Below are 17,069 nucleotides of genomic sequence, written 5' to 3' on the forward strand. Positions count from 1 at the left end.
CTGACCTTTAGATGCAAGTGTCTCAAACACTGGGGAGCGGAAAAGGCTGCTTTGTCTTGGGCAAGCATTGCCTTCATCTGCAGGGAGCTGAAGGAGCATTCATTAGGCATGTTAGGCATCCTACCAAAATTTAAGAATTGGATTCATAACTTCACTGTTCGCCATAAATAAGTCTCAGCTGCTGCATGATTGGAAAAATCCTTTATCTGAGACCCTAAGGCTGGTACCACACAAGGCTCTTTTCCTTCCTCCCTCCCACCCTCAGTCCTCCAGCAGATAGATTCCTCAACTTAAGGAAAATGTTTCATTTTAAGTGAGTTGAGGGATATCGTTGTGGTAGGCGGAGACAGCAGGTACCTGCTCACCAACCATACGTGCAGATGGCTTGGCAGATCCCAAATTACAGTGCAAGGAGGAACTGAAGGTTTTACAGGGGAAATTATTATTGTCAGTGTTTTATGGAGGAAATAACCCCATAGAACGTATTTTAAGGTAGTAGTTTAGACAGGAGCATGATAACATCATAAACCATAAGAGGAAAACTTGAGGCATTCAAAAACATCAGGGGAAAAATGAGAGTGAATTACTGCCATTTCACTTCTCCTGGTTATTTGTTGTCTTAAATGATACCTGTGCTTATGTTTGTAAATATATTTCTTTAATTCTTTTTAGATAACATCTATAACTGGAAGAGCTCACAGTGCCGCAGTGTTGAAGAACAAAGAAGGCCATGACTGTTCCCAGGCAGCAGCCAGAGCGTGCAGTTTAAGTGTGACACAGCAAGAAGAGATACAAGCATTCCCAGCATAAGAGGACAAGCCTGAAAGTAAGTCTGAATTATATTTAAGCAAATCTTTGGGAATTTTCCTCACTTTTTTGAAAGTATGATGAATGTTCGCCACTCTTCTGAGGCTCTAGTTCAGCATTTTTACTGCACATCACTCACCTGTACACGGACAAGTGGGTCTCTCCCTGGAGAACAGATTCGTAGGTGCTGTGCTGTAGCCAGGATGCTGAGCTCAGTGTGTCTCTGCTGATTTCCACCATTTTCCAGCAATATTTACGAAGGGTGTCTGCAGTAGAGCACATCCCAGGATATTTTCACATGAGAACACCCCTTTCCCAGCAAACTATCAGGGGATAGCATGAATTATTTTAATGGCTACATCACTTCAGCCAAAGCCTCCACCATCTGCTATACATTCTAATTACAAATGCAGAAAGCATAATTAGCAATCAAATCACATTTAAAAAAAAAAAAGAAAGAAAATGAGCAATTAAAATGCACATTCTGCCAGGCAAATCCACCTCCTCAGCCAGTGCGTCCACCACATCACTCACCTGTTACAGACAGGGGCTGAATTAGTCCCAGGCCATTGGAGACTTCAGTCCTGCTGGTTTCCTGACAGCAGCTTCCAGGCTTGATCTTCTCCTCTTCCAGGGATGCTCTGCAGCTCCAGCCTGCTGTTGTATTTGTTGGTGGCTTGCTAACCCTCGGGGTGATTTTTTTTTTGAGGGATCAGTTTATTTTTCCAATGCTTAGACATACCTTGTTGTCTCTGCCTCTTCTGGGATTCTTACAGCTTATGTGTCAAGAAAAGCTTGAGTATTTCAGAGCAATATGCAGGGAGTGATGGTGACACATTTGCCAGAAAACACCCCAGGCTGAATTCATCTTTGGTGCAGCGCTGCTGCACTTAGCAAACTTATCATCCTCCCTGTAACATTCATTTTGAAATATGCATTAACATTCAAGCATCGTTTATACTCTGTAAGTAATCCAACCCTACCGAGGGCTTTTCTCACATGTTCAAAAAAGGTCTCCTGGAAACACAGCCATGAGGAAGGGCTGGAGCCCGGAGGGATATATGGAGAAGGGAGGCTTTGCTGGAAGCTGGAGAAGCCTGTGGCTGCTGTGTTTTCCCCATGAGATGGAGGACAGACAGCTCTGCCCAACAGACACTGATGCTTTTAGGCAGCCCAAAAGCACATCGTGTCCAGCCCTGGGAATCAGGGTCAGCACCCTGCAGTGGCTCAGAGCAGAGGGAGGAAACTTTCTTTGGCTAATTCAAAGGAAAACTTTGCTCGAGGGATTCAAAACACTGCCTCTGAAGTGCCTGCAGCTCCTTTTCATATGGCACACTCCCACTCCTGTGTGGGTGGGGAAAACCTCCTCTGAGGCAGCACTGCAGTCTCCCTCTGATCTTCCTTCCTGCCTGTCCCTGCTCAGAGCCTTTAAAGTCTCTCTTTTTGGCAATAGCAGGTTCCATGTTGGAGCTCAGGGGACAAACAGCAGGCAGTTCCTGCTGCCCCTGTCCATAGCAATGCTGTACAGCACAGCCAGCCTGCAGGGCAGCACCTGAGGGCCTTACATACATACAGCTGACTCCTATTGCATCCTTTTGTCTTGAAAGTATATATCATCTTACCACAGGTTAAGATCTCACAGCTAAACCTGACCCTACTGCTTGATGTCAGCACTCAGAGGCAAACACAAAAAAGCTAATTTTCACTTCTGGTGCTTCAGCTGTAAATGATTTCTCATTTTCCTCTAAAAGGCTGCTCAGGTAATCCTCCCCTACGTGCCTCTCAGAGTTGCTCCCTGAGCTCCTCATTGGCAAGAAGAACACAAGGCACCCATACCTCCTCGGAAACATTTCAAGCCTTCACAACAGTTTTACAGTATCTTACAGCAAAGTAGCAGATGGGATTCTGGACTGATCAATACCCTAACTAGAGCCAAGTGCCACATCACTGATCTGAACTGAAAGAATAAATGGTGAATCAAGGGAATACACAAGTACCATCAGTTCTGTAAGGCAGTAGCATTGCTGTGTTCTGTGAGCTCTCTGCTTCCCGGAGTTGTGAGGTTCCTGTACCATGAGCTCAGCATGTTCCAGCAGGGAGGCATTTTTCTACCTGTACCAGCCCAGCTGCTATACCTAAGGACCAATCCCAGTCCTGCTTGCTGTTGGTATTTTGTTTAAGCTTTCTGGGGATTATAAAAGCCACACAAAGCACATGCAACAAGTTATAAATTCAAAGGAGCACTTTCTAAGTGCCCAACAGCAGCTAAGTGTAGTTATGGTTATTATGCAGAGACAGACATAAAACTATAAAGCGAATCAACATGTTTTATCACAGCCATCCAACAACATGCCAAGTCCATGCAGCTTAGCTATTACCTTTCTACAGCTTGCAAAGATTTACCATAGTTTCAGCTTAATCTGGAATTTTATTAGGTAGTTATTTTAATCTCACTTTGATAATGGCACTCCAAACAGTGATAAAACAAAGGAAGATCATATTTAGACACAGCAATGATGAATAATGTTAGAAACACCTAAAGCAGAAACAGAATCCAGCTATCTGTTCTGTTATGCTGTACTCAGTGGAAACCATCGAGAGAGCCTTTATGAAGCATTCTGTGAGTGATAAAGGCACAGCTCCTACTGGTGGCAGAGATGAGTGCTTAATTGGATGTTCCCTGTCCTCATTACTTATCCACACGAACATTTCTCACCCATCACTGGTTTGAAAGCCAGCAGAGGCCATGAGACCAGCTTTTCTGAGCCCATGACTGAGTACCAGGCACTAATCTGGCTATGCGAACTCCTCCATACATTTTGCCCAGGTACAGTGCTTGTTCCAGCAAGACAAACCTCCTGCATCATGAGCTCCTATTCCCTTGTTTTATCCTGAAGAGAATCTGGGATTCTTTTCTGAGACCAAACAACTTCAGTGCTCCCTGCATCACCATGGTGGGGCTGATGCTAGGAACACACCACTTTTCTCTCTGATCATCTTTTAGGTTCAAACAGGAGTTATTTAATCTGTACTTCTCCATGACCATGCATGCCGCTGGTTCAAAAAGCAGATTTTTCTACAGCCTTGTAACAAGGAGATAAGAGACTGGCAGCAGATAAAACTACTGAATGGCAATTGTCTGCTGCCACGATTGCACAGAGCATGAAGGGCAGCAGCTCCATTGAAACAAGGAATGAGCACAGGGTGCAGGCAGGAGCCAGCCTTGCAGCTGCTCTCTGGGGTGACGGTGCTACAGGGAGAGCCATGCAGGAGGCTCCCAGCAGAGCAGGCATGCTGGCTGCTGAGGATCAGCTCATCCTCTTCCCCACCACGTCTCGCTCTCTGCAGGTTACACCGCAACAGACAGCCAGGACTACAGCCTCAAGCATAAGTTACCAATGACAGCAGCACCCCCAAGAAGGAGGACCTGGAGCTGCAGCCTCCCGCTCTTTGGCACAGAAATTAGAGAGGATTTTTGCTGGGCAAACGATCCCTGCTGTATGAAAATATGAAATTTATTTCAAAAGCATGAAATAAAGAGTTTTTCTTAAAACCAAGCCGTAAATCTGTGGACGTGCTGCAATAGAATAAAAGTTCTCATCATTATTTATACTTAGCTCCTGAAAGAACACAGAAGCTCATTTACTAAATATCTTTGAGAAACCAAGCCTTCAGCCAGACAGAGGAAAAGGAAGCATTTTAGCCAGGCAGGATGCTTCAGGAATCATCTTAATAAGGAAAAAGCTCCATGGGAGAGCACTGTTTCTCAAAGCTGCCCACTACTGCTTCACACATGATGCACCAAGTGCAGGACACCAGGCTCTGGGAAAGGATGCACCGGCAGGGGATCTGTCTGCAGATCCATTTCAGCTCCTGTTGGCCTCAGTGAGACTTGGAGCCACCCCATGGAAATGTCAGATATCAAACTGATATATCAAACACAAGATCAGCATACACCGGCCCTTGGATCCAGCCAAACAGAGCTAATGGCAGCCACTCCACGAGGCCCCATGCTGCATAACCAGCAGCCATCCCCATTGCCTGCCCACGGGCTGGCAGGTGGGTCACATATTGCATCAACAGGTACAGACCTGGCTCTTCATCACTACTAGACCATGAGACCAATTGCTCCCCAAGTGGGAACTGCAGTTTTCATCATCAAGTCTGTTTCCAGCACAGCAGCACATGGCATCTCCTGTGTCCTGCTTCAATAATTGAAACGTAAATCCTCGCTCTCCCAGTCTGCAGGAAATTGATACAGGCAAAAGGCAGGTGATGATTCATTCAGTTGCTATCTCAGAGCCCAACGCTCTCTCCCTGAGAGCAGCACAGGGATGCACCTTGCCACCCACCTAAACATTTGATAAAAGTTAAATACAACTACCTGTGATTGATGCCTCTCCTCACATATGCACTCCAGCCACAATCTGGATAATGTGTCGGGTTATTAAAGCATCAATTATCTTCAGCACAAGTGGAGCTACGTTAACAGGGCTGCAGTCTGTTCATTTTGATAAGGTTTTCTCTGTTCGTTTATCAACAAAATGGGGACACCAGCAGGGCAGGGATCTTGCAGGGTTTAACTCTGCTGGGATGGAGCCGACACTCGCATGCTCCATAAGTGCACTGTCAACAACAACACCCTGATTGAGAGGGTTTATTTCTCAGGAATTTGGCACGGCAGCCTGTGAAGAGCCAGTGCTCATCTCTGACAGATGCTCCAGCTATAAGGACGGGGTGAACTCGCTGGGTCACAGTGTGGTGCCAGTGCCTGACCAATATCCCAAAGCATATCCCCAAGCAGAAGGGTCAGAGACACCAAGCTGAGCAGCTGGTGCTCCCAAACAGCTCAGTTTCTGCTCCTCTCTTGTGCATACAGGATGGTAGCTTAGAAACCACGGGGAAGCAAGGCAGTTACCTCTGAAGCCGTGCACTAACCACATCTCCGTTGAGCAGCTCTGAAGAGAAGTTTCCCTCAGCTGTTTCTCTGTTCTGGCTCTAAGAGTTGTGGTTCTCTCTCCTTTTCAAGACCAGGGACAAGGCTACAGAACTACAGAAAAGCAGTTCCTTTTAGTTACAGACCTAAAAGTTCCTTCATAAACTACACCCAGATAGACACTTGGCTTATTAATAGCAGAAAATCCCTAAGTCCAGAAGATTTCAGTAATGAATGATTGTGATAGTGCTGGAGAAGGCTGGTGTCAGTCAAACTGATGTCTGGTAGTCCTCCTTTATCTGAGCAGGGCTATAAACTGCACAAGAGCTCATTCATTTTTCAAAAGTGCAGTGCACTACAGCACTAGGAGACCACCTTAATGCTAATAGCAACTAGTCATCAAGGCAAGCACTCCTTACTGGTTGGCTGAGTACTTGTGAGCCTGTGGGTCTGGCCCTCTTGAAGCTAAAGCAGGGTTTATCAGCAGACTGTCCAGCCCCTGTGCACTGAGAGGAGCAGCAGCCACTAGCCCTCCAGCCCACCCAGAGCTCCACAGAGCAGAGGAGGACTCCCATTTGGCTAAGATGGGCAGGGATTCCTGTTGGACACTTCCAAATACCCACCAGGGATGTCCGAATGCTATTTTACAGGCAGATCTAATTTCTTAGGAGGCCACAGGCAGCCTACAGCAGAGCCTTCTTATGTTCCACTGTGCTGGAAGAGGACAGGTGAGCACTGACTGCCCGGGTACACAGCCCTGTATTCAGAGCAAGCCTGCACCAATCTCCAGCTGCATTTGCACTTTTCCATCTGTTTACAGTCACTTCCCTCTATCCCCCAGTGAACCTCTTAAAAGTCTAAGCTGATTAACACACACACCATGGTCACCTGGACCTTAAACTCACATGATAAATCTCATCATGCTCCTGATGAGCAGTGTCACCTTTTACCTTTGGGCTACGATGACTTTAAGCAGCTTTTAAATGAATGAAAGCTCAGAGAAAGAACCAAGGGCAGTCCACTGCAAACTAGAGACCTTATCACTGTCCTCTGGTGGGGGAATAAGGCAGTAACAGGTCAGGGAGGCAGGCTACGTCAAGGTTTTTGTAAAACCACACTTTCTGCTCATTGAAATAACAACAAAAACAAAACACAACAGCTCTCCCTCCCTACATCTGATAACAATCAAATAATAACAGGAGTGGCTTCTCTGCTCTGTGCCTGGTACTTCAGTCTGGCCTTCCAGTTAATACACGCTATGATTAAAGCATCTGTAATCTGCAGTCCGTGGAGACCTGTAGAGCACAGCAGCAGCGGGTGTGCAGCCTGATAAGGGTTGTTCACTCTGTGCAGATGAAACTTTCAATATTTATAACTGCTGATTTTTTTTATCCTGATACCTCCTATTGAGGGGAAGAGGGTAAATGTTTAAAGATAAAAGCTTGCTGAAAGACCAGGTGGAATGTTTTCCCAAGGACAAGCAGAGGCTTACAGCTCTCTTCTCCAAGGAGGTTTAAGGACATTGCTTGAGGATGTGCAGCATCAGAGACTGGGGATGAAGTCTTTGGACTTGTGTAAAGGCCATCCAGGGTTTAGGCTGTCAACTCCACTGAGAAAGAGCTTAACCCCTTCTTCCAGATACAAGAACCCAAGAAAACTCCCACATTTTCCATACCATGAGACTGACTGCCCGCTGCCCAAACAGTTTAATATTCATGTATTAAAAAAGAATCCCAGCACTCCCATAGTGTCAGTGATATTGTCCATCAGTAATTTCAACAGAACAGAAAGATTCAGAGAAAGGTATTCAACGTACACATATTTCTGTGGTACACCATTTCATATAAATGATGATACACGCGTATATGCATGTCCTTTAAATGTAGTTACTTGAGCCGCATTTCTGCAGAGTAAGAGCACTTTTAGATATGTAATAAACACAGAAACAAAACATAGATATAAGGAGACACATTTTAAAGCTGAAACAGATTAGGTGAACCTGAGCTGAGATAATCTCAAATTGCAAGTTATCATCTCAGCTAATCTGTCTTCCTATCACACTAAATGGGAAGGCAGGCTGGCCATGGAGGAGAATGCCGTGCTTTTTCACAAGAACTTTTTCAGATTCTTTAAAAAAAAAAAAAAAGGAAGAAAAAAAAAGCCCTGAAAACATCTCACCAGAGTTAAAAAGTACCAGAAGAAAAGAGGCAGAGCTCTCTGCACTGAGGACATGTCTGTTGTTTAGAAAGCAAGAAGACAACTGGATGAAGAAAACATAACACAGTGTGCCTAAGACAGCTACAGATTTTCCTGATTTAAACAGATTTGTCTGCCAGAAACGAGCTTTCTTGGCCTCTGGACTGGATTTTTACCCTCCACAAAACATGACTTCAAAGCAGAGTTGAAGCCTAATGAGATAACAATAAGTCAGTGAAAATAATTACAAAAACGGTCCTGAGTGAGTTCATTTGCATTCTTAACAAGTTTACCTCAAACCAAGGCAGAGCACTTAATACCTTGGAAAACACTATCAGAAGGAATTTCTGCATGACTTCTGGAACCGTATGAAAAATCCAAATTAACAAAGCCATTCTAATATCAGTGGGATAGTTAAAACTTAATTAGCACCTGCATACACACTGGCCACAGCTTCTGCAATGCCTGCAGGTTGTGAACAAAACTACATTAAGCTGCTTATCATTCTGAAGCAAAAAATCAAGGATTAAACTACTTTCTACTGCACATCAGTTGGCCGCCCTACACAGTCACCATGATTATGCTCATTTCCAAAGCTCATGACTATTTTGAATTAAGAAACATTACAGCATGAGATGAACATACATGAAGGAACATTAGCAACACGTCATACATGGGATTACTGAGCATCATCTGAGAGATACTTTTTGACAAACCTAAGCTTTCCGTGTAGCAACATGGGCATGTTAAGACCACTGTACAGAAGCTAAATCATCTCTCTGAAGGGAGTTTAAAAGTAAATATTTAAAAAAAATGTATAATTAGAATATGATGTTTACCTATTGAGGTCACTCACTAAAAAATGGTTGCTGGCTCTTGTATGAAACGAACACATCTGAGACACAGAAGCAAGACCACCCTCCCCTCAGACCCTCTGAGTGGCAGCAAGGCACTGTCAGTGCAGTCGCTGATCTCAGCCAGCACCTGAGAAAAGGGCCAGGATCCCAACAGTGAACAAGTCCAGAAAACATTACTCTGAGTGGAAACCCCTCCAAAACACCAGGCAGCAGTAAGTAAGCATGGGACACAAGGAACAACGAAAGAAAGTCCATACATAGATACTGGAAAAGTCACTGAAGAAGGCCGCTCCTTTCAAAGACAGTCCAGCTTTCACCGCTTAGAGATACTTCAAAGGCAGAAATGTCCAGCAAAACATGTGAGTTTTGTGCAGGTCCTTAAGATCCGTGTGCTGTGCAGATGTGTTTTTAAGAGACTGCATCAATCTAAAGCAAAGTGTTCTGCAAAGATATCATTTTTCTTCCCAAACAAACCTCGTACTTGCTCAAACTCCAGCGGCACATTAGCAGATGTTTTCTTTATTTCTTTATCAAAAAGCTACAAAAAGAGAAAATATTGACAAAATTCAGTATAAGCCCTTTACCATGGCTGATACCAATGCTCACTCTAACATCATAAAAGATACAACAGTAAACCTTTTAAATACAAGCCTGCCACTACTGCTGCCAAATGCTCCACCATTTAACTGACATCTTCCCCTTTTCCCTGGCTGTAGGTAACCAAAAGTCTGCCTAGCTCCTTCCTCAGCAGCAAGGCTGATGACCAGGACATGGCTAGTACATTCAGGAAGCAGTCTCCTTTCCTCTTGTTAGAATCATTCACAAAAGCACAGCAACACTACCTCAGAAGCTGAGAGCTCCAAGAGCCCCGATATGTCATCCTCTATTTCAGACAGTGACTGTTTGAGGATAGCAGCTGCGTGGGCCACATCTGGGTGATAATGGTTTTGTAGAGACTGCAAGATAAAGAGAGAAGGTCTAATGAGCACAAGGTAACACACATCCATCTGGCTTCCCACACAGGGAACAAACTAATAAACCTCTTGGTCATGAACATTAATTCTGGCAAAAGAGGCAAGTCTGCTGTACTGTGTTACTACGCAGTTTCAAGAAATACAGATTTTAGCCATGCTTGAAACATATTAAAGCATCCTTTCACCAGGTTCACATTCAGCCCAAGACGGACGGATTCCTCCACTGGCCATAGCTACTACAGTGCACACCTCAATTCTGCTACTTCCCAGAGCCCTGATGCTGCATCTGAGCTCTTGCTCTCCAGCAACACCCACCTTGCACAAAATCCTTGCAGCATTTAAATGGAATGTGATAATCCTGCCTCTAAGGTTTTAGAGTCACCAGGAGTAATGTAACTAATTTCAGCCTTCGTACACCATCCTACAAATGTTCCAGGTTAAAAGTGAACACTGCAATCTTCTCCAGCATTTTAAAAGTCATTTCTACAGGTTGACTTATCTACTCAGTTTCCACCAGTGCTCATCTTGCTCTTCTCTCCCCTCCAAAGCAAATAAAACGCCTCAGACATTTGCCACTATTTACTCTGTTTCAGCTATTCACAGCCCACTTTTCAGCTGCATGGTCACAGGACTCCTACTAATTAGCAGGCACTAGTTGTCATGTGTGTAAAATCCTTTGCCTCTTACACTAAGGATGGAAAAGGATGTGAAGTAAAAAAGTAGCCAGAAATTCATCCCATTTGTAAGACGTGTGTCAGCAGGTTCAGGGAAGTGGTACTGCTGACTGCTAAGCTGTGTCATGAAAGCAGCAAGGGTGGGAGAAGGCTGTACCATACACAGATGTTCCTTGTTAGATGACATACCTGAATCTCCCAGACAGAGCTCTCCAAAGCCCTGCTCTCAGATGGCTCCTCCTGCTCCATGATATATGGATCTTCTGACAAATCTAGGGAAAGAGATACAGAGCTAATACCTCCTGTGATGTCCATAATGCCAAAGGGAACCCAGGGAACCAACTGGGGCCGGGATCTCTCCAGGGATCCTGCTCTTTATGATGCCTAAAGGTGTAACACAGAAGTCCCCCCTTTCCCTCTTACCTTGTGGCCCATTCGGTCTGTGCATCAGCACTTTGCAGGCCGGGTGCCTCCGAAAGAGATTACAAATGAAAGGAATGACCATGAGCAGAGCCTCGGGAGGAGCAGTGAGGGCCAGCCGGGACAGGCGCTTTATGAATGCTGCCACCAGGTATGCTGGCAAGTGACTATGGGGAAGGAAGAAGAAACCAGCATGTCGGAGTTGCAGCAAGTGAACCAACACACTCATCAACTCAGACAGCATGTCAGGTTGAGGACCAGTGGGATTCTTCAGCTTTTTTGGACTGTGAAGCGAAATGGAACTATACAGCAAAGAATCATGATTTCAAGCAGTTACAAAGGGTCTTGTGTGCTGTCTGGAACAAATTTGGGGGCATTTCCATTCAGCGCATGAATAATCTCAGATCGGTTTGTGATTCAACCCAGACTCATGGCACTACTCCAAACACTTGCTGTAGCCAAGCACAGCTCTTGTACATGGTCATTCACACTGCTGTCTTTATTCAGTCATTTTATAAACTTCTGAGTGCTTGGCCAGGCAACCTTAATTATATTTTTCTAATGTAGTTCTCTGGGTTTAATTAATACATGTGCCATGGTGTTAAATTTACATAATACTTCCAGGACTAGAGCAAGCAGTGCAGCTGGTAATGGGAACATAAAGCTGCTGGAACGTAAATGTGCAGAATAGTTCTCTTTTATGGTAGAAATGCAAATTTTTAACAGCAATCAGCTCATGTAGGCACGTTCTTCAGGTCAGCAGAGCTGGGATGAAAGATGACAATTTTCAGCCACTCAGCCTCCAGCCTTAGGGCTCACTACACCTGCAAGGCTCAGCAAAGCCACCCCAAGGTACAACCATCTGCCACGTCTTGTTACTCTCTCCGGAGAACACTATGAATACAAGGGGGATGATATTAAATATCATGTGCTGAGCATTATTCTTGGTTTATTTTACAACATATGATGGCAACTATATGACCAGCTGCATATCTAGTTTCTTCCCTGGGCATGATGACAGCATCGAGACAGAGCGTCAAATGCTTTATATTTCAATATTACGTGTCTGCAAAAAGGTCATCAATTTCTCAACAGATTTATGATACTGCGTCTATAAAAAGCCTGCAAATGTTCCTTTTCCATATTCATAAAGACAGGGAGAAAAATCATCACTTTCAGCCAAACTGGAATACAGATCAAGATACATCCATAATGATTTGCCGATCAAATTCAGATAATGAACTGCATTTTTACTCTCTGAAACCAGACAGATGTGTGGTGCATCTCCAAAAACATCACATGAAGAATCACACAGCACTGCAGTAACACTCTTGAATTCAGTTTTCTCAATCAGAAAACAAATTTAATTCAGCAGGCACTCTGAATACATTAAATCCAGACATGGGAGTCTGTTCAAGAACGGATTCTGGCCAACAGGAAAGTAGGAGCAAAATGTATGTATGTATATAATAGAGGTTCTACTTACGATGAAGACAAAAACAGATCAGCCAAATGGAAGAAGCGGGCTCGGTACTTCACATGATATATAGAAGGGTCCAGAAGGCTGTACAGCTTTTTGTAAAAGTCAGGGTATTCCCTATTGAAAAGGCAGAAAGGAAAAAGACAACATCCTTCACTCATTAATGATGTACAGCAGGACCACACTGCGTCTATAAATGCCTCTGTGTGTTCCTCATAAACCACCCCAGACTGCTGCTGTGCTGTGGGTGGCTGTTGAGCTTTCTTTGGTTTGTCTTCACAGCCACCACTTGAAATCAAGCTGTAAAGTGAACTTATGGTTTGTGCATTGTCCAGCTGTCCTGGAGATGTGAAAACACATCCACTGACTGCAAATGGCACAGGATCCAAAGACTACAGTTCTGCTACACCATCAGATCAATGGAAATTGATTTCCAAGAGCTGAACAGTCTGGAGAAGAGGGTATTTAGGCTCAGCTGAAAAAAAGGCCAAACTATCAGAACAGCTCAGCATCCAAACAGCTCAGCTTCTTGGGCAGAGCTTGGCTTCCTCACAGCCAAAGCCTGAAGATGCAGAGAATTCTTTTCAGTTCTGTTTATATGAAGATGTAAATGCAGACAGCCATGTCCCTTTAAACAACATACTCCTTTTACTTACAGATTATGCTGATGAATCAGAATAAATAATCCATTTAAGGCTAGAAGACTAATTGCTCCACCTGTAAGAAAGCAGGAACCTATCAATACAATAGATCGATAGATAAAATGATCTGCTATGACCTGTTTCATTATTAAACCTTCTTGGAAGTAGCACAAAACCAACAGTATCTGTAAGTAGAGGCAGTGTGATGGCTGTAAGGTGACAGAAGCTTAGCCAAAACCTTCCTGAGGATCACAGGTTACTTGCATAGATTAAACTGTAGTTTAGAAGAACAGACAGACAGACACAAACATTCTGCTTTAATTTCCCAAGAAAGCTACAGTGGGAAAGAAAACCTCCTCAGAAAGGCCATTTCTGAAGGAAACTGCACATCTTGTTTCTGAGTACAGCTTGGCAATCAGCAGTGATGCCTGAACTGTGTCGAAAAGAAATCATTCCAGTATTCAACTCTTTCCAAATTCAAAAATATAATCTTCCTAACATACAACAACCAGCAAACATTGACAGATGCAGGTAAACGCATCTCACTATTGGGGACAACAGAATTCACCCCAGTCCCTTAGCTTCATCCCACCCAAAGCTGTGGTGTTACATCCAGCAGCCCTCCTAACTATGTATGTATTGTGCTGCAGAGCCACACAAAGGCTAAAAAAGCCTGTTTTTACTCACCTACTCCATAGGCCACTGTCAAGAAGTCTATCATGAGAGTGGGCTCGTTCATATGAGGCAGGATGGAGTCATGCAAAATAACAAGAACTTTTTTGTAAAGGCCACTGGGTAGCTGTGAAGCACAAAGCAATACAGTCAAATCACCAAAATAAGAACTCCAAGAGCAACAGCAACATATGGCTCAAAAAGACAACGCAAGCAAAAGGGAACACGCCAGGACAAAACAGAACGGTTCACAGCAACAAATAGGAGAGCACAGAAGTGGCACCTGACAACTGTGTTCATTCTAAGAAGTGGGTGCTCAGCTAAAAGCATCATCACAGCTCAGAAGGAAAAGCAGTAGGAAGGTCACTAGCAAAAGGCTCGGGAACATTCAGCTCAGAAACATGAGTTGTTACGCTGCAGATAACTCATGGGCAGGCTTGTTTAAGGTGGAGAAAAAGGCTGAGAGTAAGAAGAAAAAGACCATAAATGAGGTAACGTTCCTTTGCCAGGAGAACAATCCAGCAGAGATGGTGTCTGGGCTGATCTCATCTAATAGCAGAAGCACAGAGGGGTCCTACCAGGAGCACCATGCAAAGGATGGCCGCAGCCTCTAAGGATTAGCAACAGCCTTTAAGGAAAGCAATCTGGATCAGTGACAGAAGTACCACTCACCTGGTACTTCAGAAAAGTGAGCCACATTCTTTCAAACGCCTGCTTGTGTGTCTTAAAACAGAATTGCAAATAGTGAGATAAATACACAGGTGGAGATGAAGTTCTATTTTCAGTAGAAAATTGAACTCTGAAGCACCAAATGAACAGTTACCTGCAGCTTCGACACCTTCCATTCCTCCCGCTTATCTGAGAAGAAAGGTAAAAGGGAGATGGAACTTGAAATAGATGTTAAAAATAATGACTTGTTTTATTTAGTCCTTCGAAATGACCCCAGTTATTACAAATACCCACATAAAACTTAAAGAATGCAAACCCACTCTGATAAAGGAGCAAACGCAAAGAAATTTGCATTATATTAGTCAAACTTAAGCTTAATTGGACACACTGAAAGTAAACGGCACTTTTCTTCCCACGCTGCAGCCTAACAAAATGCAGTGAGAGAGAAGCTTATGAATTAAGCAGAGCAAAGATCATAAATGTTCCTATGAGATGTTAAAGTTCCATGTCTGAGATTTCCCTCTACCAAATGGGTTGGGACACATCAGAATTCAGTTAAAAGCATTCCAACTCAGAAACATCCCTGTTGCCTCCAGCAGCCACCTTCTCGCTGTGTGAGGAGCACTCCTTTCCTAGCTGTTAAGCTGAGACCAGGAGCACAAGGAAAAGGCAGTATTCCCCAAACCCAGGTCTCTAAAAAATTTGCTATAGGTTCTTTGTATTGATAAAAAGCTGTGACAGACCTGACTGCGAGCGTGTTATGTGGATTTTGTAATGCTGCTCAGAATCACTGTGCTCACAGAAGCACAATTTTTCGTTAGCAAACTCTGACAAAGCTTTTACGCAATAAAAATCAGAGATGTGATTTTCCTCTTCACGTACAGTTCATCGCGTGGAGTTTACTAACCTTGCTTCACCATAAATTTGACCATGTCACGCTCTTTGTTCGGCATGTTAATGGATGAAATGAGGGAAAATACGTTCTGCTGGTAAAATGGCAGCGGCCTCTGTAACAGACAAAAAGCAGAGGATCAAGCATGAAGTGAGGTCCACGCAGAGGGAAGTCACACTGGGCTTCCACAGTCCCCTATTTCCCAACCACTGAACGTATGTAGGAAAGAAAAGCTCTGATGGCTGTACTGCATGCTGCTTCTCCATCGCTGCCTTGTCCTGGAGCATCACTCACAAAACTTACATCTGAACTGATTCTGAATTAACAGAACAGGTAGATCCAATGAAAGAAGAAAGACCCTTCCCACACACACCAAAGAGAATTAAACCTTTATACCCTCAAGCTACATATCTGGGCAAAACAGAAGCAAGAGCTCTGACTGCGAGGTTCTAATCAACAACATACATCTTGAACTATCCCCAGACTGCTTTCAGTCTTACACATAATTAACGTATACTACAAACAAAAAAAAGACTTCAAATGGGTGCACTTATTACTCCTGCTTCTAAAGTCATTCCACGTATCAGTAGTTCCTCCCCACTTCACAACCAAGGTGTGTGCTTCAGAGCAACAATTAATTCATCCAGACCCATCCCAGCAGCCCAACTCAGCATTACCTCTTTCGTCTTTTGCATCACTTGTCCAATGCTCTCAGTGACCGCCTTCATGACGAAGTACCGAACGTCATCAAACTCCATGTATTCTTGGAAGCGAGAGATCAGCAGGGAAGCATCTTCGTGTATGGGAATTAAGCCGTTAACAACCACCTAGCAAGAGAACGGTAATGAAAAACAAGTCAGTTTCTTGCTGTACTGGAGCAGACAGCTGAAAAGGCTGAGGGCAACCCCTGTCTGGTGAGCAGAGCTGTGTCCTGCCTGCAGTGCTCACCAGCTGCTGTGACGGGTGCTTCCAACCCAAATCCCTCACATTACAGACACCGTAACTTAGAAACGATGCAGCGGCTGAGCCAGGGGCAGCAGCTTCCCTCTTATCTCCCCCCCAAAATCAGAGCTGATACTTCAGAAATACAAGAATCCAGCCAGGCCCCACACAATGCAGCTGCTCCCACACCACCACCCATCGAGGGCAGCACCCCACAGGCGCATCCACCTCTGGAGCCCACATCACTCTTCTTCCCCCCACCCTCCTTGCCTGAAACCTCAGCTCTGCAGCTCACCTTCAGAAGATGGTGAGGAAAAGCGATGCTGCCCTTCCACTGCTCTGCGACCAAAGGGCATTCTGCCTCCAACTCCACGAACTTCATGAGGGTGCAGAGCGACGATTCCTTTAAAACACAGATTAGAAAAAGCCCCGGCCTCGAGGGGTGCAGCGGTGCTCGGGCCCACAGGAGCTGCTCAGCGCAGGAAGAACCAATCTCTTCCACGAGCCACGTGGATGCCATCGCCGACAGCAGAAGGGCGTTAGAGCCCCAGAAGCCCCGCGGCATCCCGCACCGAGCGGCAACTGCTTCTACCGCACAGACCCGTACCCCAACATAGCCCGCAGCTCACCTTCACCCGGAAGGAGTCGTGGCCCAGCAGCTCGGACAAGCACTCCACGCAGTCGTTGTAGCGGTGCCTCATCCATGCTTTGTATTTATCCTCAGCGCTGCTGTTCCCTGGGAGGGAAAGGCGCGGCGCTGACGCTCCCACCCCGGGCGATTCCCGGCCCCGGCCCCACGCCCGCCCTCCCCTCTCACCGCTCAGCACGTCCTCCTCCGCAGGCAGGCTGCCGCCCATCAGCTCTCCCCGCCGCAGCAGCGTGGCGAACAGCCGGCGGCACGCCCGCGCG

At 45.0% G+C, this 17,069-nt stretch overlaps 2 protein-coding genes across 6 annotated transcripts in view; one reads left to right on the plus strand and one right to left on the minus strand.

Annotated features, from left to right (window-relative positions):
* Positions 1-17,069, plus strand: part of GALNT9 (polypeptide N-acetylgalactosaminyltransferase 9) — a 230,371-nt gene that overhangs the window by 207,961 nt on the left and 5,341 nt on the right. For 4 of the 5 annotated variants that reach the window (XR_004161564.1, XR_004161563.1, XR_004161566.1 and 1 more), the window contains 2 exons: positions 673-826; positions 4,156-7,335. The gene's annotated coding sequence lies outside the window, so the exon portion shown is untranslated. Of the gene's footprint in view, positions 1-672; positions 827-4,155; positions 7,336-17,069 lie in introns of those variants that run through there. The other variant, XR_004161565.1, reaches the window with a different exon arrangement.
* Positions 7,431-17,063, minus strand: NOC4L (nucleolar complex associated 4 homolog). The gene is made up of 14 exons (XM_010720015.2): positions 16,978-17,063; positions 16,790-16,896; positions 16,456-16,563; positions 15,896-16,045; positions 15,234-15,333; positions 14,481-14,515; positions 14,330-14,380; positions 13,673-13,784; positions 13,001-13,061; positions 12,351-12,461; positions 10,868-11,031; positions 10,634-10,716; positions 9,639-9,752; positions 7,431-9,334 (listed from the first exon to the last, which is right to left on the minus strand). The coding sequence occupies exons 1-14, from the start codon at positions 17,015-17,017 to the stop codon at positions 9,218-9,220; spliced, it is 1,353 nt and encodes a 450-aa protein (XP_010718317.1). The 5' UTR covers positions 17,018-17,063; the 3' UTR covers positions 7,431-9,217.

This window comes from Meleagris gallopavo, chromosome 17 (genome assembly GCF_000146605.3).
Source record: "Meleagris gallopavo isolate NT-WF06-2002-E0010 breed Aviagen turkey brand Nicholas breeding stock chromosome 17, Turkey_5.1, whole genome shotgun sequence".
Lineage (NCBI taxonomy): Eukaryota > Metazoa > Chordata > Aves > Galliformes > Phasianidae > Meleagris > Meleagris gallopavo.

What these genes read in the sequence shown, in the direction of transcription:
- NOC4L (XM_010720015.2), bottom strand. Translation starts at nt 17,017, where the DNA reads ATGGGCGGCAGCCTGCCTGCGGAGGAGGACGTGCTGAGCG. An exon ending in CAAATTTATGGTGAAGCAAG is followed by an intron (nt 14,516 to 15,233) that starts GTTAGTAAACTC and finishes CTTTCTTCTCAG; the next exon opens with ATAAGCGGGAGGAATGGAAG. An exon ending in GCTCTGTCTGGGAGATTCAG is followed by an intron (nt 9,753 to 10,633) that starts GTATGTCATCTA and finishes TTTATCTTGCAG; the next exon opens with TCTCTACAAAACCATTATCA.